Genomic DNA, 26,643 nt, shown 5'->3' with positions numbered 1-26,643 from the left:
TAGCCAAATCTGTTTCCTGGACGTTTGAACACAGCGGAAAATCTGGCAATTTTTTTGGGTTTTTGAACGTTCATATCTTTTTCAATAATTAAATTATGAAAAAAAAGAAAACATAGGGACATTGTATTAGTGGCCGTAGATATTCAGGAAAAAAATTATAACTCTACTAGCATTATCCAGGGAGGAAACAGGGGACAACGTTTGTATGGGAAAAAGGGCGGTGTGGACTCCTCTTAAGGCTGTCTGTAGCTTATCTGGGCGGATAACGAAGTGTGTTGTGATACTTCTGATATTACTAACATCCTTTTCGATGCTAAGAGCCTACACCACAGACCTTGTTGTAAGTCGTGTTTGAATTTTCATTTGCAATGATTTTTTACTTTCTCATAATAATGTTGCGTGAAGCCGTAACCATATCACAGAAGAGCACATCATATTTCAGTGTAGTGTATGATATCGTTAAGTAGCAGGTGGTGGTACAAGGTGGTTAATTATCTAATACTTGGCTGACATTCGCGTTGTTTTCTTTGTAATTGGTGCAATTAATTCGCGCGGCGCCGGGATGCGTAACGCTACTTAATCACTGACGTCACATGCGCCCGCGCAGTTTCCCATGAGACATTGTTATCTTTCTTTTGTATTGCTACAATAAGAATTGCTTACAAAGTAAGTACATGTTGTTTGCACTTGTTTAGTTTGTCTTATTAGTTATTACTCTTATTGCAAGAAATGTGTTTATGAATACTTACTCATTATAATTTTGAGTATTTCTCATTTAGTTGGTGTCTACGAGAATTTTTATTGTTTTTTTTTATTTCGATTTAGCGTTTCCGTATTGACCTAAGATGGACAAATGATCATGAATGTGTATAGGTTATATTGCCCCCGTGGTCTAGTGGTACAGAGCGCGGCTCTTGACTCGGAGGTTGTGGGTTCGATTCCCGCGTTGGAAACATGTTATTTCCAAGTTTGGTTAGGACAATGCAGGCTGATCACCTGATTGTCTGACAAGTAAGATGATCCATGCGTCGGATGGGCATGTAAAAAGTCGGTCCTGCGCCTGATCTCTCGCCGGTCGTGTCGGTCTTCCGTCCCACTGGGTTATGAGAGTAAAGGAATAGAGAGTGCTCTTGTGTACTGCGCACACACTTGGGCACTATAAAATTACTCCTGCGTAGCTGGCCTGGTTTCAATGAAACCGGCCACCGTCACCGAAACCGGTGTGGGACCTATTATTATTATAGGTTATATTATTATGATTGTCTTTGATTGCCCATGATCGTTGTCAACTGTGCATACTGTAGAAAGCTGCACAATCTTGATGACAATCATTGTAAAATTAAAGTAATTGTCACCAAGATTCATGGCCCAACGTAACGAGCACATATTCTTCATAACAACACGACAGTTAACAATTATTATAATCTAAAAAGCTCTATTGTTTATAATTATAAACGATTTTCAAATTATAGGGGTAAGCTCAAAGGGTATGAAACGACCCGTTTTGAATTACAACATACACAACACGTCAAACCAATCAAGGGCAATTGAAGGGGTAACGGGGTGGACATAACTCAGGGCGATCGATCTTGCGCATCGCCATACATTGTGACAGTACACTTAATTGGACTATATTAATGCCCATTGCCCATTAAATATGATGCACACGACCACTGCACCGAGACTATTGCTACTTATTCAGTCTTCAAGAACTAATGGCGTTAATAGAAATGCGTGATAGAGCTGTTCAAATTGACTTATAAGGGCCCTTCATATTTTTCCATTTTCACCCTCCCGTAGATGATAGCGTGAAAGAGCTCACTAAAACCTAATGCAACATCCATACTAATATTATAAATGCGAAAGTGTGTCTGTCTGTCTGTCTGTTACCTCTTCACACCCAAACCGCTGAACCGATTTTGCTGAAATTTGGCATGGTGATACTTTTAGTCCCGGGAAAGGACATAGGATACTTTTTATTCCGAAAAAATGTACGGTTCCCGCGCGATAAACGAGTTTTGGCGCAACTGAGTTGCGGGCGTCATCTAGTAACAATATAAATTACCTTCTGTAGTATAATAAACGTAGAACAGTAAAGTTCAAAGAATTCCTATTACTGAAAAATGTGAGCAATTATTCTAATTGTCATTACTCATTAATAAGCATTGTGAAAAAACGCGTGTGAGCTGTATAGAACAATGCAAGTCTTATTGACTAACATATATACACATAAACCAGTATGGAAAGGTAAGATTACCTTTACATTATGTATCATAATTGCCAATCTACAAATTAACATCAATTAGCAATAATGAAATCGCAGTAAAAATACTGCAAACTTTTTATTGCTAACACGGGTTTATAATTATTCCTAGTTAATAAAGCCGTGTGCCCACTGCATAGTAATATAAGAGTCGGACAAGCTTAGCAAGATTGTACTTGGTACTCTAAGATATAATTAACACCTTGACTTTATAGTTTTTGTCGTGTTAATTTTACTGTTGATTACAGCGTCGTAGAAAAAAATGTTTAGGTACATGGCGCATGTTTTTAATTTACTCCAGCATAAAGAACTGTTTCTACCTTTACAAAGTATGCATACATATAATTTTACTTAAATAATAAGACGTATATTATGATAATATTAAGAACGTGTTTTACCTAAGACGCGAAATTCTCCAAACAGCGCTCAAACCAAAATTAGCTCCCAGCAGCGGTGTTCAGATTTCTTTATGTATTTTAAAAACACAATTTTTTTAGCCAATGGCTACATCATCTATCTCTAGTCCATGATAAAATCTAGTCCCCTTACCACAATCAATATAACGCCTAGTTAGGTTACAATACTGTGTGAAGCAATTTAAATTTTTATTGCGCCTATGCTCGATATATAAGAACAGCATGTCATTTCATTTCCACGGTAGGTCGAGAACTCGAGAGTCGAGAGCGATTTGTCGTCGCTTTCTCGATGTTCCTAGAATACGCATGTGTAAATTTCTTCGACATAAAAACCGTTAACGGTAATTTACATCACCACTATCTACATTTTCTACCAACGCTCCATTAAACTCTAAGTGCGTTATAACCATTTTTGGTTATGCATGTTGTCCGCATAATGTGATTACGGAAAAAGCGTTGCTGAACACAGTTTGAAAAACCGCTTTCCTCGTTACCGGGTTAAGGTAGAAAAACGTACCATGGTAATGAACTTATAATACACAATTGGCTACACAGCACCACTACTTTTAAGTCATAAGTAGCATAAACCATAACTTATATGATAATCTTAAACCACATTTTATGAGTTTGTGCTTGATTTTATATTATTGCATTTTTTCGTTGGACCAGAATTATTGTACGCAGTACGGCGCGTGAACGCTCTCCTTTGCACTTAGTAAACGTACAAATTTTTAATTTTATGAAATGATATTTTCTGTTTAACTTACATTTTTACTTTTTTTACTTAAATAGTGCTTAAACAGCCTTAATGGGGCTTCTCACAACACTTGTCAACACCTTGACAAAATGATTGACACACTCAAGATAGCAACTTGGAACACCAATGGTCTATCCCCAAACAAAGAAGAAGTTGAAATCTTTATCAAATATAGACATAGACATATTATTAGTATCTGAGACTCATTTTCCATCTAATAACAAAATAAAAATAAAAAATTACAACATATATACCACAAATCATCCGGACGGCACGGCACATGGAGGAACAGCTGTATTAGTAAGATCTTCACTAGAACACCATGAAATGCCGCCATTTCAAACAGAACACATACAAGCAACCACGGTAAAAATTTACACAAAAAATGTGAAACTTTAATGTGGCTTCAATTTATTGCCCACCTAAACATAAAATTACTGAAGGCAATTTACAGAGTTCTTTGAAAAACTAGAGACTCGATTTATAGTTGGAGGTGACTGGAACTCCAAACATGTACACTGGGGTTCCAGATTAACTACCACAAGAGGTAGGGAGCTCAAGAAGTGCTTATACACAAAATAAAAACGATTACTCCAGCCGAACCGACGCACTGGCCTACTGACCCTAATAGGCTTCCAGATATTATAGACTTTTTTTGTGCTGAAAGGACTAGCTCGATTATTTCATAAAGTAGATACATACCTTGACGGTCCTTCTAACCACGTGCCTGTAATCCTTACAGTGAGCTCGTCTGTGTACACACAAAAGTCGTCAAAATTATACAGTAAGATAACTGACTGGGACAACTTTAGACGAATTGTAGACGATCACTTAAGATTAAAAGTAGCTTTAAAAACCGAAGAAGATATAGAAGACGCAGCTAAAATACTCACCGAGGTAATCCAAGAGGCATGCTGGAGTAGCACCCCCCCCTGTTACAAATAATAGCCAAGGCAAAACGTGGTCTCCCTTGAAATTAGACAAAAAATTCTAGAAAAAAGAAGACTAAGAAGGATATGGCACCACAGCAGACATCCCAATGACAAAACTGCCCTAAATAGAGCGACACGAGAGCTGAAGCATTGCATCGCCGAGGCCAAAAATGCTACGATTGAAGAACTCTTAACATCTCTCACAGCAACGAAGACAACAAACTACTCTCTGTGGAAATCAACCAGATCCAATATGAAGCCAAAAACTATTAAGCCTCCTATAAGAATGGAAGGTAACAAATGGGCGAGATCAGCTCAAGAAAAAGCTAATATTTTTGCAGAACACCTAGCCAAAATATTCACTCCCAATGAAGCAGAACACTCATTTTCTGAAAATGACATCGACGATACTATTAAACAACCCCTGCAAATGGACCTACCTCTAAAACCAACAAATCCACAAGAGATTAAGAGAATCATAAAAAAGATGGAGGACAAGAAAGCACCAGGTTCTGACCTCATAGACAAAAAGATTCTCATGGAACTTCCGAAGAGAGGTTTGCTGTACCTCACAATGCTCTTCAACAGCATACTTAGAGTAGGATACTATCCGTTAATATGGAAGGTTTCCCAAGTCATAATGATACACAAATCGGGAAAACCACAGCATGACGTAACTTCCTACAGACCTATCAGCTTACTGTCAATTCTCTCGAAACTGCTAGAAAAGATAATCTTGAAAAGACTCCTGGACTCGTGTCAAAGCCTTATACCAGACCATCAGTTTGGATTTAGAGCTGAACACGCTACAGTAGAGCAGGTACATAGAGTCTGTCACACCATAAGAGCGGCCCTGGAACGAAAAGAGTATTGTGCTGGGGTCTTTTTAGACGTTCAACAAGCCTTTGATAGAGTGTGGCACAAAGGTCTGCTGTGCAAAATCAAACGACACATATCGCACTCTTTTTACCATCTGCTTAACTCTTACCTCATTGATAGAATTTCTCAAGTAAAAGAAGGTAACAGCATCTGGCTTCTATAATATACTAGCAGGAGTACCACAGAGTCCGGTCTTCGGTCCAGTACCTTATACCATCTTTACATCTGACATGCCTCAGACCCAAGGAGTTACAACCGCAACATATGCTGAAGATACAGCCATTCTAGCATCAAATAAATCCCCAACAATAGCCTCGCTAGAATTGCAAAATAGTCTCTCAAAAATTGACTCACGGCTCACAAAATGGAGGATAAATGCTAGTGCTAGCAAATCCATCCAAGTAACATTCACTTTGTGTCGGGACAAATGTCCATCAGTAAAACTCGGAGAAAGAGAGCTTCCCCAAAGTGATACCGTTAAGTACCTGGGTATGCATCTTGATAGCCGACTAACCTGGAAGAAGCACATTGAAACCAAAAGAAAAGAGCGGAACATCCGCTCAAGAGATCTCTCATGGCTGATTGGACGAACATCTAAACTGGCTATTAACAACAAACTGCTTATATATAAATCAATTATCAAGCCAATCTGGACCTACGGCCTACAACTGTGGGGCTCAGCAAATGCCTCAAATATAAGCATAATCCAAAGAGCTCAAAATTGTGTACTTAAACAGATGTGCAACGCCCCATGGTTCATTAAAAACTCAGAAGTACACGAATTCTTGGGCCCTCAGACAGTGAAAGAGGAAATTAAAATGCTCAGCACAAAGTACAAACTTCGCCTAAAAAACCACCCAAATCAGCTGGCTCAAATGCTCCTACACAGAGACACTACTAATCGCCTTAAAAGGCGAAACATCCTGGACTTAGACACACTGATTGATGATTAAGATCCAAAATAATCAATATAGAGATGTGCCCAATGGGGAACAATCTCCGCCTGCCACAATTCGTTAAACTCATCTGCTCATAGTCTGAAAGACTGATCGCATGATTTTGGAGAAAAAAAAAAAAACTTAAACAGTGCGTTAATAGCGTATAGTATAAATTCACGTATGTGGATTTGAAATTCTAAGAAATACATAGTAACAGTCTACACACTTGCAGAGGCCGGTGTACGGCGGAGTGCCACATCAAAACAGTAATTGGTCGTTCAATTATTTCCACTCATTACTTAGCGCTTTATTCGATATTATGACTAATGAGTATTGTGTACGGTTTCCAGTGAGCACGAAATATGATTAAACACAATACCCAGGTTCTCCGATTACCTCATTCGTTAGGAATGTAATTTGAGTTTAACGAGAAGTTATTTTAATTGCATTCAACCATTTTGATTTTGGAAATGTTCCCGCAAATTATTGTTAAGAACTTTAGTGATAGCGGTACAAGCAATAAGGCTCATCAATACTTGAGATTGAGATTTTGGGCGATTATTTTAGTCATTTAAAATATTAGAATGAAAATTTGTAACGAATATGTAAGATCAAGTAAATCAGCTATTTACTACAACAATTTAAAAAATGTTTTCCTAGTTATCGAGTATTTTAATTTAAAATGTTCCCACACTACAACTGTACAGGTGCTATGTGGTTTATAAGGGAACGAGAAGAATTTATGAAACGCGATATTGAATTTATTTATGAAATGTGGTAGGTGTAATATGAATTAGCAATCACTTTACAATGGTTGCCAGTTGCAATAAAAACATTCTAAGCTTTGAAATGCTTATAAAGATGTTAGCTACTATCAGTTCCTGATTAATTGATGGTTAAAACTACAAATAGTACCTACATTAATTTAGTCCATAAATAAATACTTACATCTATACTCTATACATACATACATACATATAAAATATAAAATTGGAGTGTCTGTTTGTAACATTGAAAGAACCGATTTTGACTAAATGCATATTAAAAAATAAAATAAGCCCTTTAACATTTTTTGACAGGCTTGTAGCCTTGTTTTTTTACAGCCTAGTTTCTTAGTATTTTCTACACAGATTAGTAAAAAGCTTTCTAGGTCCAATACTCCATAATGTTGGCAGCCCTGCCCCACGTGGAGCGATGCGTGTCTCCACTGCAGTCTCCGCAGCTACCAACATTCCGCGAATTCAATTAAACGGCAGGTTATTGTAATGAACCCACATCACTATTCCGTGCAATTTACAATCGTTATTGCGCTTTGCAATTAACTCCGGCCGGCGTATAACTTGATGAATAGTCAATGTGTTACGCACATTTTATCCAAGTATAATTAACATTATATTTTCACCCTTTTTTGCCACCTTACATGAACATTGTATTACATTTTTTGTTGTTACACCAATTATTGTTTTTACTGGGGCAATTATTTATATAGTCTTGCGTTTATTTTAAAGTGAATTAGCTGTAATTAAAATCAGATTAAGCATTGGTTTCTCGATTATACAAGACATGATAATATTATAAATTATGTATATTGTTAAAAAAGAAATCACGGCATATTAATACATTTTCAATTACGATTGTGGCTGTAGTTTTTACCAGTGTGGGTTTGTGTTAAACATGGATTAAAATATGTCCTGAAACCTGTTACGTCTAGGTACTTCGTTATTTTATTTTCGAAAGAAAAGACATGATATTATTTTGACATAAAAGAGAGAAAGACCTACGGCACTTAAATATTTCAAAAAATCCTCTTCATCCTCTCTATATCATTTCTCTACATTTTATAGAGCCCGCAAGTTGTTCGTCTTGTCTCGTCTACATGTCGCAAGACGCATTGCTCACGCCTTCATTAAGTGCTCGTAGTGGGACTAGTCAGTACAAAATGTACAAATAGGCGTGGGCATTTGAAAGGGCTTAATGGGAGCTGTTAGATAACAATTGGCACAGAATTAGCGGATTAAAATGGCGTCCCCGATGATTTAGCTGTGTGCCGTAAACAATGCCGCTGATTGCGCGTCGATATACGGGCGCAATTACGCGCCATGCGGGTTTTGTTCTAATCATTTTTACACAGAAATCAATTACTCGCTAATTGTTCACTTGTTTCTGTATGTAGCAATTTGCAACGACAAGCGACTGAAAAGATGCTAAATTGAAAACGCGCGTGCGCAATTAAAACTCCTAAGTCCTATTAGGTATAATAAACATTTTTGCATGATGAAAAAAAGCTTCGTCAACTGTCAAGTGACTTTTTCGAAGTATCGGATGCTGTATTAATATATAATTATAGTCCGCGCAATCCACGAAGACGCGCCCCATTACTCCTAATGACTGTGCAAGCTTTCGCCAATGTTTGAGTGTTATCGGTACACACTTATTACCTATGAGTGCATGGTCACACTACAATAAATAGACCAATTAAGAAAAAGCGTCACGGTCAAAGGGAAAAATGCTCACCCAAAAAGTGGTGGGGCGCGTCTTCGTGAATTGCACGGACTATACTTAAAACTAGGTAAGCATGAATATTAATGTTAATGATAAAGTACAGCTAGTAAATTGATGAGGTATTTACAAAGTTTACAGCAGCTGAACACGGTCAAAGCCGGCTCGTTACAGTAGCGAGACGCCGCCGTCCCGCGCGCCGTCGCCGGCGAAATTCGCCATCGTTAACATTTCCGTTATTAAAAAAGTACGAGACTTTGTCATCAGAGAACTTAGTTTTTTTAATTAAAATTATGAAATTGATATTGCCTTTACGGAGCTCGCTTCCCAGCTCAACCTTGCGAAAGTTTAAATTAATTTTTGAATTAAGCCTAATGGCAGCGGTAAACGAATTCTAAAGAAAGAGTTTTCTGTTTGAGCAATTAAAATTCCAATTATTTCATAGCAAAGAACGGTTTCTTAATCGCTTTTCATTGCTGTGTTTAATATTAATTACGTTTTTAATATTTTCATCCAAATTTTAATTAATTCCTATCCGTTTCGTACACGGGGTAATTACTAAGCTCATATTTATTCGGACAACATTTTTGTTCGATCAAAGAGGGAAAATAATAAATAAATTACAGAGATTCCAGTGGCAGTATGGATGCGCCATATTTTAATCAAACAATTTCTTTTTAGTATTCGATCGTCGACTCGCCCTCCCGAAACCCATTTCCGATTGCCTTTGCCGCCGTAATGTATCTTTGGAAGCTATTTATTATCATTCATTGATATGATATTACAAAGAAACCTATAAGTAATGTGTAATTTATTACCAAAATTATGTTGACTTCTTTCCTACTATATTTTACACCTAGTAGAATATTATTTTTGTATGATACATTCCAGACTGTCTTAGCTCTTATGCAAAATAGGGCCTTAGGTACATAATTCGTCGCTGCGCGTGCCATACCGCGTATGAGCAGTTGGTAAATACCGCGTATCTGCTTTTTGATGATTTTACAGGAGGAAGAAAAAACTGAATATCTTAGCTATTTTGACTCCTATTACCGACTGAACTTAACAGCTAGTTCTTTGTACTTTCCTTTAGTAGTTAGTAACGTAAATTTGTTCGCAATTGGCTTAGGTTTTGTGTAAAGTCAAGTCAAAAACTTACGCGTTTTTGTATTAAGTAGTTACAAAATAAGTAGGCTTTATATTAAAGATACGCGGTTTTGAAATCAAACAATTTAGTAAAAGGTTGCATTTTTTAATTAGAAAAATCAAATATTTTTTATTTTGTTCCACTGTAGCTTAGCAAAAATATGACGTGTTAATTACCAAAATCATTTAACAATATTATCTATTCTTAATTTTTAATTGATATCCCAATTTTTCATAGATTTTTAACTTTATCTGACAGATATCATAATAATCATTTAAAATAAAAATATTGATATATTACATAAGCACATACTGAAGCCCTGCTCTTCCATGGACCTGAAGAAAAGCACCCCCACCCGGAGCACTTGTTATCAGAGGGTCGAAGGTCAAAATGAGTCCGACGCTTAAATGTAGGGACCACAGCAGCTATACTCTCCAGAGTATAGCCGCCAGAATCCAGTCTGTCGGAGCTTAGCTCTGTACGGTGGTTCAATATAGGCAGATTTCGTTACTAATTTCGTAGTAATAAGGCGGCCATTAGCCGGACGGCAGCTACTCTTCGCAATGTAGTAGTGAGGGTTACCAGGAGGTGCCGTACGGTCTCCTAGGCGGCAGCTACTGCCCTAGCGGTAGATCCATCGTGACTGCTGGTTACGAAGGTCTTCGCCAAGTTGCTCATCTTCGTTCCAGAGAGGACGTCATGGCCTGCAGTGGGAGTTCCGGAAGGTTTAAAGGCAAGGAAAGCAGCCACGAGGCATACGATCATTAGGCCATAGAGTAACAAAGATAATGAGCTATTCTCTGTTCCGCGTCGGGAGTGGGGAAGCATCATTATGCGAACCTCCAAATTTCAATGCAATTGGGGCTCCGGGTGAGGCTGGAAACCTACCCGGCTTAGCTGATCCCGGAGGGAACTCTACAAGATTAAGTACTCTACTAGTAAGATTATTATGGACATTTTTTTTTAATTTACACTACCAAGCTCTACTAAACTACATTCAGCTATGGTAGACTTTAGTAAAATAGACAGTTATCCTCATTCTAAACACTAATTAGTAATTTGGTACGGATAGAGAATTCAATTGTAATTTGTACAGTGCATATTGTTAAATACGTATAACATTAACATTTACAACAATGTTGTTGACCTCAAGACATTATAATATCGTGTTGCAGCGTATGGCTGACGTTAGTAAATTTCAATTACTTCAACAGAGTACAATTTTCTAATATCAGAATCAGAACAATCGACGTCATAAATTATTTACTTCGTGAAAGGCTACGAGGGCGAGTTAAGCCTGACATAAGTGGGCAATAAACTTCAACCAATTTGGAGATTCGCATCTGGAGGCTCCTATTAAAGCCCGAAAGTTAGTCCTTTTCATCCATCACTCGTAATACGTATGTGAGTTATTGTATGAAAAATTGAAGAATAAATTGAGTCGCTGCAGCAGCGGCGAGACATAAATCCCAACTGAGCCCTCAATATTGTTTTAAAGGGGAAGTGGCCATAAATTTTATCAGAAGCGTGCACGCCGGCTTCGGCCGCACCGCGCCGTTCGGCCGCCCGCCCTGCCGCCCGCCCTGCCGCCCGCTCTGCCGCCCGCCCGCGCCGACTTCGCCCAATTTTCCGCACTTGCTCGTGCATTCGAAGCTCATGTGTGTAGCGTTATTTAAGAAATTGAACTTTTACCCCGGAGATTTAGTGCGCTCTTATTTTACAACGTTAGGTATGCGCTATAAACTCGAAAAGATTGCAATCGAGTCTCGCTATAATATTGCAAATTGTTTAGTTTTCTAGTTGATTAATGTAATTATTTTAGAACCCTTATACAAACTAGGGGGCTTAGAAGATTGATCGGCGGCGGTTCTATTTAGATTATACGAGGGGTCTGTCGAAAGCAGATACGTGGCGCTATCTAGTTTTCCCAGCATCGTGGCTCTCGTCAAATAACGGAGGATATAATATTAGGTCACAATAAAAAAACGCTTATTTTTATCAATACGATCTGGATGTTGGACATTTCGTATAAATGTGATATTGCAATATCGTTCGTCCCCTTTTTTTAATATCGCGACGGACGCTCCGGTTTATGGCAACCCTTTTTGTTCACGACCTGTTTGTCCTAATATTATAAAAAAATTACGTCAGCCAAACCAGTTGAGATACATATTTAATAACATTCTACTGGGGCTACATTAGAATTATTTGCTACGTAAATTACTTTGCTATGATCTACGAGAATTATAAGAACATTTACCAATTTCAAGAACAGATTCTATAGTTATCGGTAGAATTAAAAGATAGTAATTGTTGATTAAAATATATTAGCGCTACCTATATAGCGCTATATAATATAGTCAATGACAAGAAAATTATTTTTTTCTTGCTACTACTTTGCTTGAGCTAAACTGGCTTTGAACCTAACATTGATTCTGTATCATTATAAGTAACGAAAATTAACTCAAAAAAATTAGCTTCTCCAAATTACCACTTTAAACGTTAGATACAAAATTGTCGTTAACTTTGCGGAAAAGTTTCAAAGTATATTGACGGTCGCCATAATGTTATTAAATTCCTGATGTAATTTGAGAGGAAACGAAATATTCCGCACAGGCACAGTATAGCAATATATTGCTATACTGTGGCACGGGTTCCTCGTAATATAATATATATTTACTTACAATTAGGATTTATTGTGCTAACTATATATGTTGATATCTATATACATAGCTGGGCACCGTTAATCAAATAATTAACTTTGTTAATTGTTAATCCGTTAAAAAAAAATGTTAGCTTCGTTAAACGTTAAAGCGTTACATTTCGGACGAATTAACGCAAGTTAACGTTAATCGTTAATCCGTTAATATGTGTAATATGGCCTTGTTGTAACTTATATCATTGCGTTAGTGACATACAAAACCTGTTGGTTTAAGGTTTTGGAAGTTAACCGGTTAGGGACAAAACAAAATACTTCTATAATTATTGTATTCTAGGTAGAATACAATAATTACAGAAGTATTTTGTTAAAGAAGAGTGCAGTATTATTTAGTTAGGTAACTAAATTATACTGTACTCTTATTTATCAATATGCAAATGATTTATAATAACAATAAACAAATCACTCTTTCTATAAGCACCGGCGCTGAGTAATGAAATGATGAAACGAAACAAATCTCTTCTCACTCGCATGCGCCTGAAAATGTATATCTAGTATTGTTTTTATTTCGTCTGAACCTGTTTTCGCGCCGCGCCGCGGTGCCGTGCGGTAAATAGTAGCCATTGGATTAACGATTAACGGACTTCTGCATATTAACGGAAGTTAACCAGTCCGTTAATATTTATAAACGTTAACTTAAAAGTTAATCCGTTAATCAAAATGTTAACTTCGTTAATTAACGATTAACGGATTAACGAGTTAATGCCCAGCTATGTCTATATATATAAAACTCAAAGGTGACTGACTGACATGGTGATCTATCAACGCACAGCCCAAACCACTGGACCGATCGGGATGAAATTTGGAATGCAGGTAGATGATATGACGTAGGCATCCGCTAAGAAAGGATTTTGATCAATTCTACCTACAAGGGGTTAAAATAGGGGATGCAAGTTTGTATTTACTAATACTTCTTAACGCGAGCGAAGCTGCGGGCAAAAGCTCGTTTGCAGTACAAAATAGTCTTTGTAAACAAACTTTAGGCGTATTTTATTAATTAGTGTATATTGCGCAGAAAAGGCTTTCCGCGGTCAGAACCTAAGTAATACAAAACTGTAGTGATATTATGGTAATACCATGAGTAGGTACCTAACATGTCGTTTTTCAGACAAATTAATTATTTTTAATATATGTACACTGATATTATATGTATACTGATATTATAAACCTTAAGAGTTAAAACGCGCTAATATAATGAATTACCAAACCGATTTGTACGTAATTTGGCACAGATAGTGGAACACGGGCAAGGATATAGGCCTTTTTTTTTCAGGAAAATGTACGGTTTCCTCGCAGAACGAATTATAAATATTACATGAGTGGGACTCACTGGTGCCGTTGTCAGGCTTGTGCATCGCCGGTGGGTCTCGGATCATGTTGAGGTCACTGAAGCATCACACGGCGGGCATGTAACCTGAAACAATACACACAATTTAAAATATTTGTACTATAATACTCTTATATTTTAAACATTTATTAAGGTATTGACAGTCTTGTCTTATATTAAAGAGGTTGCAAGTATTAAGAGTACGGCCGAAATTATTTATGGGTTTTAGGGAAAACACATGATCTAGCTAAGTCTTATTATAATCTCCTTGAGTGTGGTTAATTAAATTATTTATTACTAATCACACCCCCATATTAAGAAATTACAATTAGGTACCTCTCGCGACTCTCAGTAACATTTTAGTTCTATGCATAATGCAATAACCTATCAAAAGTCATCAAATAAAACGTAATATTTCTCTCGTATAATATTATGACTCCAGCAGATCAAGATGTTATTTTATTGTAAATATAACTTTGATGTGGTTTCCAGGAATGAGACTCGATTACAATATCAAAATTTCATAACATAATATAAAGTAAAGATTCAGTAATGCAGCTTGTTTGTGACATAATGAATAATTTTATAATAAACTAGCTGTTAGCCCGCGACTTCGTCCGCGTCAACCAAATGTAAAATACATAGGTAAAAAATAAAAAAGTAAAAAAAAATATCCTCCTCCTTTTTGGAAGTCGGTTAAAAAGTAGCCTAAGTTACTCCTTATTACATCTGCTATCTGCCAATAAAAGTCCCGTCAAAATCGGTTCAGCTATTTCGGAGATTAGCCGCGCGCCGGAACAAACAGACAGGCATACAGACAGACAAAAATTCTAAAAATTGTTATTTTGGTGTAAGTACCCTATATTCATATGCATGTAGTAAAAAACGGTTATTTTAATATTACAAACAGACACTCCAATTTTATTTAAGTATATGTAATAGATGTAATAGATAATCATGTGACTTAATTTTAAAACTTACTTCTTATTACTTTAGTTCAATAAAACTGCATTAAAGAATGCAATATTTATATGAGATATTTCTAGTAAGTGAATAGACAATTGGACTCAACCAATTTGCAGTAATACACATAATACAAGGCAATTAAATCTTGAAAGTATCCAAAAGCTTCGTATTGAAATAACAAGGATTATCTACAATTGAATTCTGTAAAAGTATCGGTAGACATAAAAGATAAGTAACAAGCGTCTAGTGAAACCTCATTAGAATAAACGATATCCTTTCCCATGTCCACTCCGTACGAGACCTTATTACTTCGACAAAATACTCTCCGCGACTTCCATTCCGAATATACGCCCTCCTCCCCGAAAGATAAGAGTCAATTTCCTTTACGGGATCGTAAGAAACTCCTATCAATTTTCTTGTTCTTTATTTAAAGTCGCAAAGTTAAATTTCAAATAGAGGCGAGTAGCGTAAAAATACCGACGGAGGTGCTAAGTGTCTGCCAAAATTCATATCACATATTTGATTTATAGTTTACACTTTGCTTAAAATTCGATATAAATGTGCTTTACGCCGTTTCGTTTTTCGTTATCATTGTTATCGAAATTCTGACGAAAATCTCAGCAATGACTAAAAAAAAAATTTATACGCTTATTCAGTGGGTCTGAGAATCAGCTACTGGGTACTTTTTATATTGATAAGTGCAATTGTTGAATAAATAATAGTAAATTATTACAACTCGAGAGTCGAGACTGACGGCGACCATTGTTTGTGCGACGAGATAGCGATGGACGTTGCCATGGTGATTGGTGACTTACTCATTTCTGCTTATTTAGTCACTTCAATAAAATAATACGGGCGAAATATGGCAAAGAAACGTTTGCCGGGACAGCTAGTATTTTATATTAACATCGACTTTTGAAGTGCGCCCTACATGGGATTTGTTCCCCGTTCTATTCGCCCGGAAGAAATCGCTTATTGACGATAAGATAAGGGTGTATTGTGTATGGCTTCCTTTGTTATTTGTTGGCTGTTATCAATTACACGTTATGCTTTTATTCGTTACCATTCTATTCACAGCTATTTTTGCGTATAGTAATTTGATGATAATAAAAAACAGATCATTATAAAATAGCCACGCAAATCGTGGTATACTTAGGTACGTGAGTTTGCTGGTGTATTAGATATAGTTGGTTTATTAGACAGCACAAACAATAATCATGTAATTACTCTAGTCGCTACACGTAACACGCGGCACCGTCACCATTGTATGAATTTATTATCGCGCACCAATATCCTATTAATTTGGGGCCGTCCCGCCGCGCACCTGTTACAAAGATCGAATTACCGGCGACATAATATCGAAGTATCCTCGATCCATAAATATGATATTATGCATTTCTCATATTCATGAATCCGTTTTATTGGCCCCAATAAAATATGAACATCTCGGAATATGGGAGAACGGGCGAATCTAATATGGATCGCTGCGCCGGATTCCCGCAGATTAGGTGGGAGGCAGCTGCGGGCGAATTATTGGACTCCACGTATGAGGTATTCGCGCCGCATACGCTTAATTACATCGCGCCCGCCGTATAAAGACGCAATAAATTATACATTCGATGTTTATTTAGATGCGTCTTTGTTCGAAATGGATGTGTCTCCGATACGCGTCTACCGAAATGGCCAAACACGCGCGTTCAGCCGCTCGCTGTGGCATGATTTATGGGCTACTTTTATTGGATAGGATAATGGCACTCGCATTATTGAGTAAATATTTTTTATATATTAAGAATTCCTGTTGTATATCAACAAAAGAACTCCGTAGAATAGTGTCGCAAAGAAACGAACGTGTGAACGCATTCAAAAGCTAAAATAATCTCTCTCATTGTAAGCATATCATCCTTTCATACGGTTACATTTGTAAAAGGATTATCAGAATCCTTATTAATCAACTTTCAGGGTATAAAAGCGGTATTTCACGTCGTCTTAACGGCGGACCGTGACGATCAGTCACCGGTTCACAGTGATCCCGACAAAGAGGAGATCGTCCGCTCCACATAATGCGAATTTAAAGGCTCCGGACAGACAAAAAGCGCCGTCGACGTGTCAAAAATTCAACAGGGTAAGTGGAATGGATGGCCGGGAGCCGGGCCCGGCGCGAATAAAATATTCCACGTCAAATCGTACGTCAGACTCCGACTCGTTCTATGAGAGTGCTTCACCTAAATTTATTTGCCTTTATATCAACGACTCTCGTGCCCTTCCGCCGGTTGGGCAGGCCCTTACGTCTTTGTCCCGCTAATTCTGCTAAGAATGCACGCCGCGTAAAAATGCCTCTATTATTCCGTGCTCCCTTTAGCTTAGTTTGAATAGAGTTTATTAATTTCACGCAATGGGAATAGAACTAATAGCTAACGGTGCAATTAAACAAGTCTTTAGACACAAAGACCAAAACATCACGAAAGGTGCTGTTAGCTGTATAAGGATATAGGATATTGCACCGTATACGACTATAAACAGCTAATGACAGCATCATTAGCTAGGTATCTATTATAATTTATAGATAAAATATCATACAGTAGCATATAACTGCCTGTTCCTGTGCTTGAAAATAAAGACAACTACAACGTCCAAATACATTGTTATTTGTTCTGCTACATTCACATAATACTATCTAAAATCACGCTAATTAGCGCGTCCGATTCAGTGGTCTCATATAAAATGTTCTACTGTTTGTATCACTTACACTGTGTACCTACTATCTATAAAGGGACATTTACTACTCGAAGTTAATACACCAGTTAGTCACGGAGTAATAATAAAAGGGTACTCTACATAAAGTTAGTATCATAACGATCGGTTATATATAATTGTCGGGGAGTTTGTTCGCCATCAATTACTTAGCAGCTGTCGACTGACACTACGTAAGGAGGCGGTGGACACGCCGCACAGATAACGCGCAGATAAACACCATCTGTGACTTCATTGTACGATATTTCCGATCACTTAAGTACCTCATTAAAATTGTTAACAACGTACAAAAATTACATAATTATGTGTAGGTAGGTATTAAGTTCACGACTGTTTGTAGTGTAAGCAATCGATAACAAAAGGAAATTCACTGAAGAACGGTTAATAAACTAAATTTTAATGAACAATAAACAAAAAGCAATCTGTGTACAATTGGTGGGGGCGCGAGCGGGGACGCGGGGGAGACACTGATCGTATTCATTATTCACTGACAGAGAGCAATTAAAGCTTCACTAATCAATCTCAAACTTTAGCCAAAGCTGAACTCTAATCAAGAAAACTCCTATTCCGTGAAAGCTTTCCGAACAAAATTTAACTTAATTAAAAATGTAAATTAAATTCCTAGGCGCTTCCACAAGCATCACATCGTCGGCCCGCGCCGCGCCGAGTGCTCGGGGCTTTTGATTGCAGCTAAAAGGTTTGGGATTAGTGCGCGAAAGAGCTTTCAGTGCATTTGTAGAGCTTTTAAGTGGGAAGCTTTCGCTTAAGACACTTACATACAATGTAAATTTTATGTTCCACCTCGGTGAGGAGTGGATTTGCTTCGGAACAGATCTCGCGCGAACGCAGCTATAACGGTATAATTTATACGTCGCGGCCGTGTATGTACGGTGGATATGGAAAATAATGGGACGTCGGTTAATCTGATGGAAAAGAGTGATGCTTGCGGTGTGGGGGTTCAGGGGAGGGGAAGGGGGGAGGGTCAGGCGAGGAAGTTCGGTGTCCGGAAACAAACCGCCCGTAAAATTGTCAATTCCGACGGACCCGCCCGCACCGAGCGGGTCGAATGTGCCGATACCGCACCGGCTTTGTTTCTAGCATTCTAATAACGATTATTAGAAAATAAATTTAACGTTACTGGTAGGTGAGATTTGATTAATAATACTTAAAGAAGATAACAGCGTGCAAAGTATTTAAAACTAGGTAAAACGTTTGAATTTAAAATTATGAATCTTACTGCCGCACGCAGAGTGGAACATTAATTGCATAAATGTAATTAAGTAGTTCAAAATTTTGACATAAGCCCCATACATTATCTGTCTAACTCTTCATTTATTTGAAGGTTAATTATATTATTTTAATGTCTCTGAGTACGGCGGTATGTGAGTTATTAAGTTTACACAAAATAATTTCCTAACTATATTGTTTTAAGACTAATGAAATGTTGACACGGGTGCTGACTGCTAGGTATGATATCGTACGTGGTGCTTCTTCTGTATAAAGTAATCTCCTATAGACAGTATTCATTTCCTTTTAAATTGTTTGTCAGCGAAATATGCCATCTGGGAACGGGCCAAAATAATCACGGTTACTGTTTAGTCAAACCGAACAGTAACTAAAGTGCTCTTTTTGCGTATATTATGTTTAAGCGTCAGTATTAAAATGAAACAATTTTTCATTTTCACTGTCGCAGCCTCAAAGCTTTTGATTGCAGAAAAAGTAAATTGAAAGTCCAAATAAGTACAAAGTAATCTGATACACTGCGGGTTATTTTTATAAGTAGATTTAAAAATGTTGAACTAATAAAGATTAATGTAATACCTCATGTTTGAACATTTGAAAATATACTGGAATCTGAAGACGGAGAAATAATAAACTGTTCTATAAAAAGGTCGTAACTCGTAAGCCATTCGTTTTACTAGAGTAGATATCTCAGTATTAGAAGTGCATCCACAAATAAAGCAACAAACAATAATAATATTATTATGCACACATGCGCCCACACGCCTCCTATCCCGCGCTTTCAACTGAAATCATCGCAACACTCATCCGTGAAATTGATTCTCGAGGAAAGAAAAGACGTAAAGATAAATAAAAGGAAATAGGAAAACACAAGCTAAGATTTGGCGTTAAATTGTTTTCAGCGTCCATCGCCGCCCGCCCCCGCCGCCCGCCCAGCTATCAACTCGGGAATTTCAACAATTACCCACTGTAAACGAATTTATATAATTGAACGATCATTCGAATAATTGTATCGGAATTTAATTATGTATTTTTATTATAATATGATACTAATAATATTTGATTATAATATGAACTCCGATTTCTGGGGTCGCAGATTCATAGCTTATTTAAGGCAATAGAATAACTCGGTTAGGTTTTTTTTTTTTTTTTTTTTTTTTTTTATTATAAAATTGGGGCCGTCTATAGACTGTTCGTCCATATCCTTTTTTTGTTATTTTATTATTTAGATTTTTCGCACCAAGGATAATTGAAATAATATTATGAATTTTAATTAATTGTGGTCCATCACGCCATGGACACTGTATATTTAATAGAATAGAGTATAATATGTTATACATATAATAAATAAATATATACATTTATTGTTTTATAAATTGCATAATAATAATATTAATGTTTTGAACGGTGAGGTCCCAGTCGGTGTGGCGGCCAGTAGATCCGACATTTTCCGATTTCCTTAGATTTTATGCTGCTCCACCCTTTGCCTTTAGATGTTGTGACATTGGCTTGGTGGAGAGGGGTCACTCAAGCTGGGTGGAGTTTCTAGGTTGTTAAAAAGATATCGTTCTGTGTCGAATCTACCCGCCATGTGGCTTAGGACTTTATCGTTCCTGTCTTTTATAGCCATTTTTATATTATAATCTTTTATGTGTTCGGTTGACACCTCCGTGGCTCTTTTTATGAAGCTTGCCACAGCGTCTCCATCAGTGTCAGTGTAATAGACACAGGTGTTAGTGTGCCGGGATATAGCTACAACTGCATGAGGAACGCTGTCATGGATTGCCAGCTTTCGGGACTTGGTCTGTATGATGATCACCGAAGGACTCGTTAATCCCTGAGCTTCATGGATTGTGAGGACGCGAGAGTCCGTTCCCGATCCATAGCCTGTATTAGTGAGGGCTGCTTTCTCCTCTTGTGTGTGGACAAGATACCGTACCTCTTGTGTGTGGACAAGATGGTATTTAGATCGGTTTTAGGTATTCTCGCTCCTGTATACTTCATTAGCTTTAGGGACCGCACAATTTCCTTCGATGAATAGATGTTATTATAGACCATGTTTAAGGCGTATGCCACATCCATAGGGCTCCTGTGTGTGCAAGACAACTCCTGGGTGATGCTGGTTACCAGGTTTGGACGAGTGTAATTAAGTTTAAAAAGGTTTTCACGCTCTATAAACGGAAGTTGGTTAATATCTCCAATGAGGATGACATCGTTGGCGCCTGTTAACTGATTCGCCATGACGATTGAGCCGAAATGGTTCATGAGGGCCTCGTCAACTATCAACCTTTTGTAGGTTCCTTTTGTCCCATTTACCAGCAAAGAGATGGCCTTTATCTTTAACTTTGTTGCCAGTTCGTAGCGATAGCCTTTGCTTTAGATCCTCGGCTGCTTCGATTGTAGTTGTTATTATAACGTCTGTTTCCTCATTGAAGTTATTAATGATCCAAGTTGTCTTCCCACATCCAGGAACTCCATTGACCCACGAGTAGTTGATAGGTTTCGCGAATATGTCCCAGTCCATGCTAGATTCGGGGTCCCCAGATAGGATATCTGCCATTTCTAGTATCCTGTCTTCCAGCATTATTCTGGTACATTCCGCTATTACCACTATTGGATCCTCAGATTTTGTAATAAATTTGAGTGTTCCCGTGCGTTTTGTCTCATCCTCGTCCAGAACCACGAATCCGCAGTCGGCACTTAATGCCGCCATATACTGCCCTGTCATCGCCCCGGCAATTATTGTGGAGGTGACATTGTCGTATATGGCAGCTTTTGCATCCTCGAGTCTCACTTCTAACAGCTTTTGATTTTTCCGCTGATAGGCCTGCATGATCTTATTGCAGGTCAAGAGCTTTATGGTCTTGTTTGCTCTTATTATTGCCTGGAACTCGAGGAAGGCATTTATTATATGATCTTCGGGGCTCTGGGCCAGTCTGAGTTTTGGCGGGAGCACTTGCTCTCTCTCTGTTAGGTTAAAGATTTATATGTGCTAATACATTTATTATGTCCAATTCCATACAACATAGATTTCTTGAATGAATCGTAAACAATCGTATGAGATGCATATGAGCATATTATAATACATAAGAGGAGGAGGAGGCAGAGAGTCGTCCGAAACGATAGCGAAACACGGTGACGTCTCATCCACTACGTGATCCATTTGCCGATGTAAGAGCTATCTCATTCAAGACTGGGACTCCCACATCACCGCCAGTAGGGTTGGCAATACTTTAAAATAATCGGTACGTGTTTTGGAAGTTGAAGTTATTTTTCTTTACCGTTCTTAATATGACTGTGTTTCTTTGTAACTTTAAAATCTCCTTCTGTTTTCGTACTTACTTAATATTAAAGTTTACACAAATTTTAACAAATTTTAAAAAATCAGATAACTGTTTATGTTACTCGGAAATTGTAATCTAACTATATAATTATATAAAACTCAAAGGTGACTGACTGACATGGTGATCTATCAACGCACAACCCAAATCACTGGACGGATCGGGCTAAAATTTGGCATGCAGGTAGATGTTATGACGTAAGCATCCGCTAAGAAAGGATTTTGGTAAATTCCAACCCCAAGGGGTTTAAATAGGGGATGAAAGTTTGTATATAATAAATAATAATACTTCTTAACGCGAGCAAAGCCGCAGGCAAAAGCTCGTGTACTGATAAATGCGTAACCAGTGGCGCGCATCATATACTCGAATCTTTCGGAAAGAGCATACAAATACCAATTCTAAATCACACTTTTTACTTTCATTCGATAACGGTATTACGAAATCACATCTACTTTGTCGTTCAATTTAAAAAGTTATATCAGTTTTAAAAACTGATATCGCCAACCCTGGCGGGAGTAGTCAATATAGGTTTCCCGATTGTATTAGTTTCAGTTGCCCTTTTCATCTACATGTCGAGGGAGATCCCCGGCATAAGTGCCGCAAATGACCGAAGATTTGAAACGAATTCAACACGCCAAAGAGCGATATTAATAAAAATATCATCAAATCGACTTATCCGATTCGAAATGGCCATTGATTACGTAATGGGCTATAGAATAGAAGCTGGACGTGAAATTTCATATATGGTTAAAGTAACGGCTAGCAACGGCGCTAACTAAATTGAAATCTATATCGCCTATTAAATTTATAACGAATTAAACGTTTTATTCCGGTCTTAACTACACGATTTATATATGGATTGATATTATTCGCTACGTTATGGCCACATAAGTCTATAAAGATATCTTTGTTCTATTTATTTCCCATTACCTACGTTATTCATTTTCTGAAAGTTGTGCGTGATGACTGATGAATCAGCTAACTTGATTCATACGGCAAACATAATCGTAAGCTTCAACGAGTCACAATGAGATGCCGTGCTTATAACATTCTCATGTTAACAGATTCAAAGCAGAAACGTAATAGAAAAAAGTCGTCAAGTCGAAAAACTATGAATATGATTATCTACGCCATTCCGAGGGCTATCATCCAATAAAGCTAGACGTAGCAAAGGTATCAAATCTTTTTCGTCCGCACTGAAATTGAATATTTATCCGGGTAGTATCTCTATTTCGGAACAATTTTTATGTAGGGAGAACACAATCTCGAGATATTCGGGAGGGCCAATAGAAAGATATTGGCGAATATCTTGCCTAGGTACATTACCTTTATTGCCTCGCGACGGCGGCGTACCCCGCTTCAATCTATTTCGAATTGGTTCGCCCGCCTATCTATTTATTAAATATTGTCAACTTATAATAAGGAACATAGGTTAGGCGCCCGTTTCCCTCCGCCGCCGCTCTTCCGGCCTCGCGGGGTACTTTACATATTTTTATGCTCGGAGTAATCGGCGTGTCAGATTCTTTCGAGATAAAAAACAAATTGAACTCACTTCATTCGTAGTCCATGAAATATAAATCCTTTGACGTTACACAAGCCGCTAATCTATCGAGTATGTTAATTGAAAAGGATGTACGAAAAAAATAAATTAAAATTAATAGAAGCTCTGCGGCTTACAATTCTCAAAAGCTATGTGTCACTTATTTAAACATATCGACCGTAAAAACGGATAAGGTCTTTATTAAACAGAGCCGGTCATCACAGAATACAAATTGAGTGGAACATATTCAATAATTACATGAAACTCATCATCGCAAGGCACAACTCATAATAATTAAGGAGCATAATAGCTATTAGCAAAATGGATGTATTTTTATCCGCAGCTTCGTCTGAGACATGTATTTTAAATTTTAATATGTTATGTACATATTGAATACATAATAATAAATATGATAATACCACATCCTCCACACGGCGCGTTGCGTCGACGCAGCGCTGCCGTTTGTCGCATAGCCGGCCACACGGGCGCTGCGTCATCGCAGCATAGCAGTCCGCTTCGTCTCGGGGGCTGAGATGTATGTCATGTGTGCGTTGCGACGACGCAGCGTGCCGTGTGAACACCTTGGTTATTTGTATGTAAAACAACGCAACGGCAGCGCTGCGTCGACGCAACGCAGCGTGTGGACTGGCTCTTACTCGCAAAACTTCAATGGTAAAATCTACTACTTACTAGTAAGTAGTAACTAGATAGGTTTACCTCATACTACGACTGGTATGTGGAAATGTGGAAAAACGAGGAAAGACAATGTTTTTCCTCGTTGACTACTAAAAGTAGCCTATATATTATATTATTTTAAATAGGCTGTTTCTCCACATTTCGCGGGATATGAGGTACCGTAGTAGTAGTAGATATTAAAACACACATACAAAATGAGTCTATTGATAATGATTAATGAGTATAATATTGCCAGTTATTGATATTATACACAGCCTCTGAAAATTGAGTTATTGTAATTTCAAGAAAGTGTAATTATAACATAATTATTAATTTAGTTTATTGCAACCTGGTATTACAACCAAAACCAACCAGGCGATGTGGTTAATGGTTAAAGTGGTTATTTTAATTTAAATTTTTTAGGAATTCCAATGTTTTACTTAACTACAAAGTTTAAGAGATCACTTTACATTATTTGCGTTGCGTACGTTCAAACATTCATATGAAACGGAAATAGTACGAAAAAAATATATACAAATTTTTAAAACGTTTTAAAAGAAAATATTTGTTAACGAATAAGGAATCTAAATTTTTTCTGTATGTATTTAAAACCACTTTACCAGCGGTTGACATTTCAAAGTTTAATTAAAATTGAAAAATTCCATGCAGATTAAGGCAAAATGACAAAAATAATTACGACTAAAGTGACAATAATTGGGTAAATTGCTCCATTTAAATTTTTAATGTGATCAACATATTGAAATTATTATAATATTGTAAATGTTAAATAGTTTTTTTTATTGATTAAACTATAACGCAACTTAAACTAAGTTGCGTATATACATTTTAATGATTACGCGGGAACTGTTTAGTATTTTTCGTGACAAAACTGATATTTCCAGACCTCAAAGTATCTTCAAACATAATAAAATCCGGTTATCTTGCGTATAGAGATGACGAACTGAAAGAAAGACATAAACACTTTCACATATATTTATAACATTATCAAATATATATGCGTCGCACGGGTATAAAATATAGCCACTGAAAAAATGATTAGAATCGATAGCGTATGATCCTTAACGTGGTCTACTTCTTATCTGTGCCAAATAACATAACAATTGCTCCAGTAGTTCGCGAGATAAGCCCTTTCAAATAATTTCCCCCGTTTTTTCCACATTCTCCTATTAGTCTTAGCGTGATAAAATATAGCCTATAGCCTTCTTCAATAAATGGGCTATCTAACAATTAAATAATTTTTCTAAACGGACCAGTAGTTCTTGAGATTAGCGCGTTCAAGTTAGCCCTTTCAAATAATTTTCCCCGTTTTTTCCACATTTTCCTCTATTTCTTCGCTCCTATTAGTCTTAACGTGATAAAATATAACTTATAGCCTTCCTCGATAAATGGGCTATCTAACACTGAAATAATCATCAACATCCGTTGCGTAGTTTTAAAGATTAAAGGGAACAAAGGGACATGAGGGAAAAAAGCGTCTTTGTTTTATAATATGTATAGATTAAGCATGGATTAGTAACGAAAGTAAATTATAGAGTGTATGGAAAAACAGGGCGTTCGACCAATTAAAATTTTGCGGTTTTAACGCCCGTTTCCTGCTTCGTACTCCTGCATAGGAATAATGACTCCTTGAAACGCTACGCCACTCGTAATTACTACAAATGCTGTAATGAAGCACTCTAATTACAAGAGGGAATGCTAATTGGCTTATTACCGCGCTGTTGTATCGGCAGTAATTTGAGGAGAGTTGTATTAGGAATGCATAGTCGTTTATAATTAAGCCTTAATAAGGTTCATTACCCATTCAGCGTATAATCAAGTCGATAATTAAATATTCAAATATCGAAATTTGCAAAAGTATTCACTATGCGCATATTGTTATTAAAGTGAAAACTTAAAATTTTGTTAAGGTTTTCCCCACACACAATCTTACAGGCTATGTATTTTACTATTATTTTTTTATTTTTCTATATTGGCAAAGCAAAATACCATGAGTATTTGTGGTTACATATTAACATAAGTCTATAGATAAGGCAAAATCGGAGTTAACGGAAATCGGAGTAGCGGCCACCGCCTCCGAATTTCTGTAGTAAATTTTTAAGATTTGCAGACGTTGTTCGTTCGTGTACTTCACCATGATAAAAATGTTATGTCTACTGAATAAACTGACAGTATCAGTTCGATATTAAGTGAAAGGGTGCGTCCACAAACTAAATTCAAAATTGTCAAGTCC

The 26,643-nt window shown here is 37.2% G+C and overlaps 1 protein-coding gene across 1 annotated transcript in view; it reads right to left on the bottom strand.

The window, feature by feature from the left end:
- Positions 1 to 26,643, bottom strand: part of LOC121728677 (LIM domain only protein 3-like) — a 53,358-nt gene that overhangs the window by 5,166 nt on the left and 21,549 nt on the right. The window contains exon 2 of the mRNA XM_042116902.1: positions 13,881 to 13,964. Coding sequence (XP_041972836.1) covers positions 13,881 to 13,926 — 46 coding nt within the window. The 5' untranslated portion in view covers positions 13,927 to 13,964. The remainder of the gene's footprint in view (positions 1 to 13,880; positions 13,965 to 26,643) is intronic.

This window comes from Aricia agestis, chromosome 7, assembly GCF_905147365.1.
Source record: "Aricia agestis chromosome 7, ilAriAges1.1, whole genome shotgun sequence".
Lineage (NCBI taxonomy): Eukaryota > Metazoa > Arthropoda > Insecta > Lepidoptera > Lycaenidae > Aricia > Aricia agestis.
The sequence above is the reverse complement of the archived record's forward strand: the minus strand, read 5'-3'. Positions and strand labels throughout refer to the sequence as shown.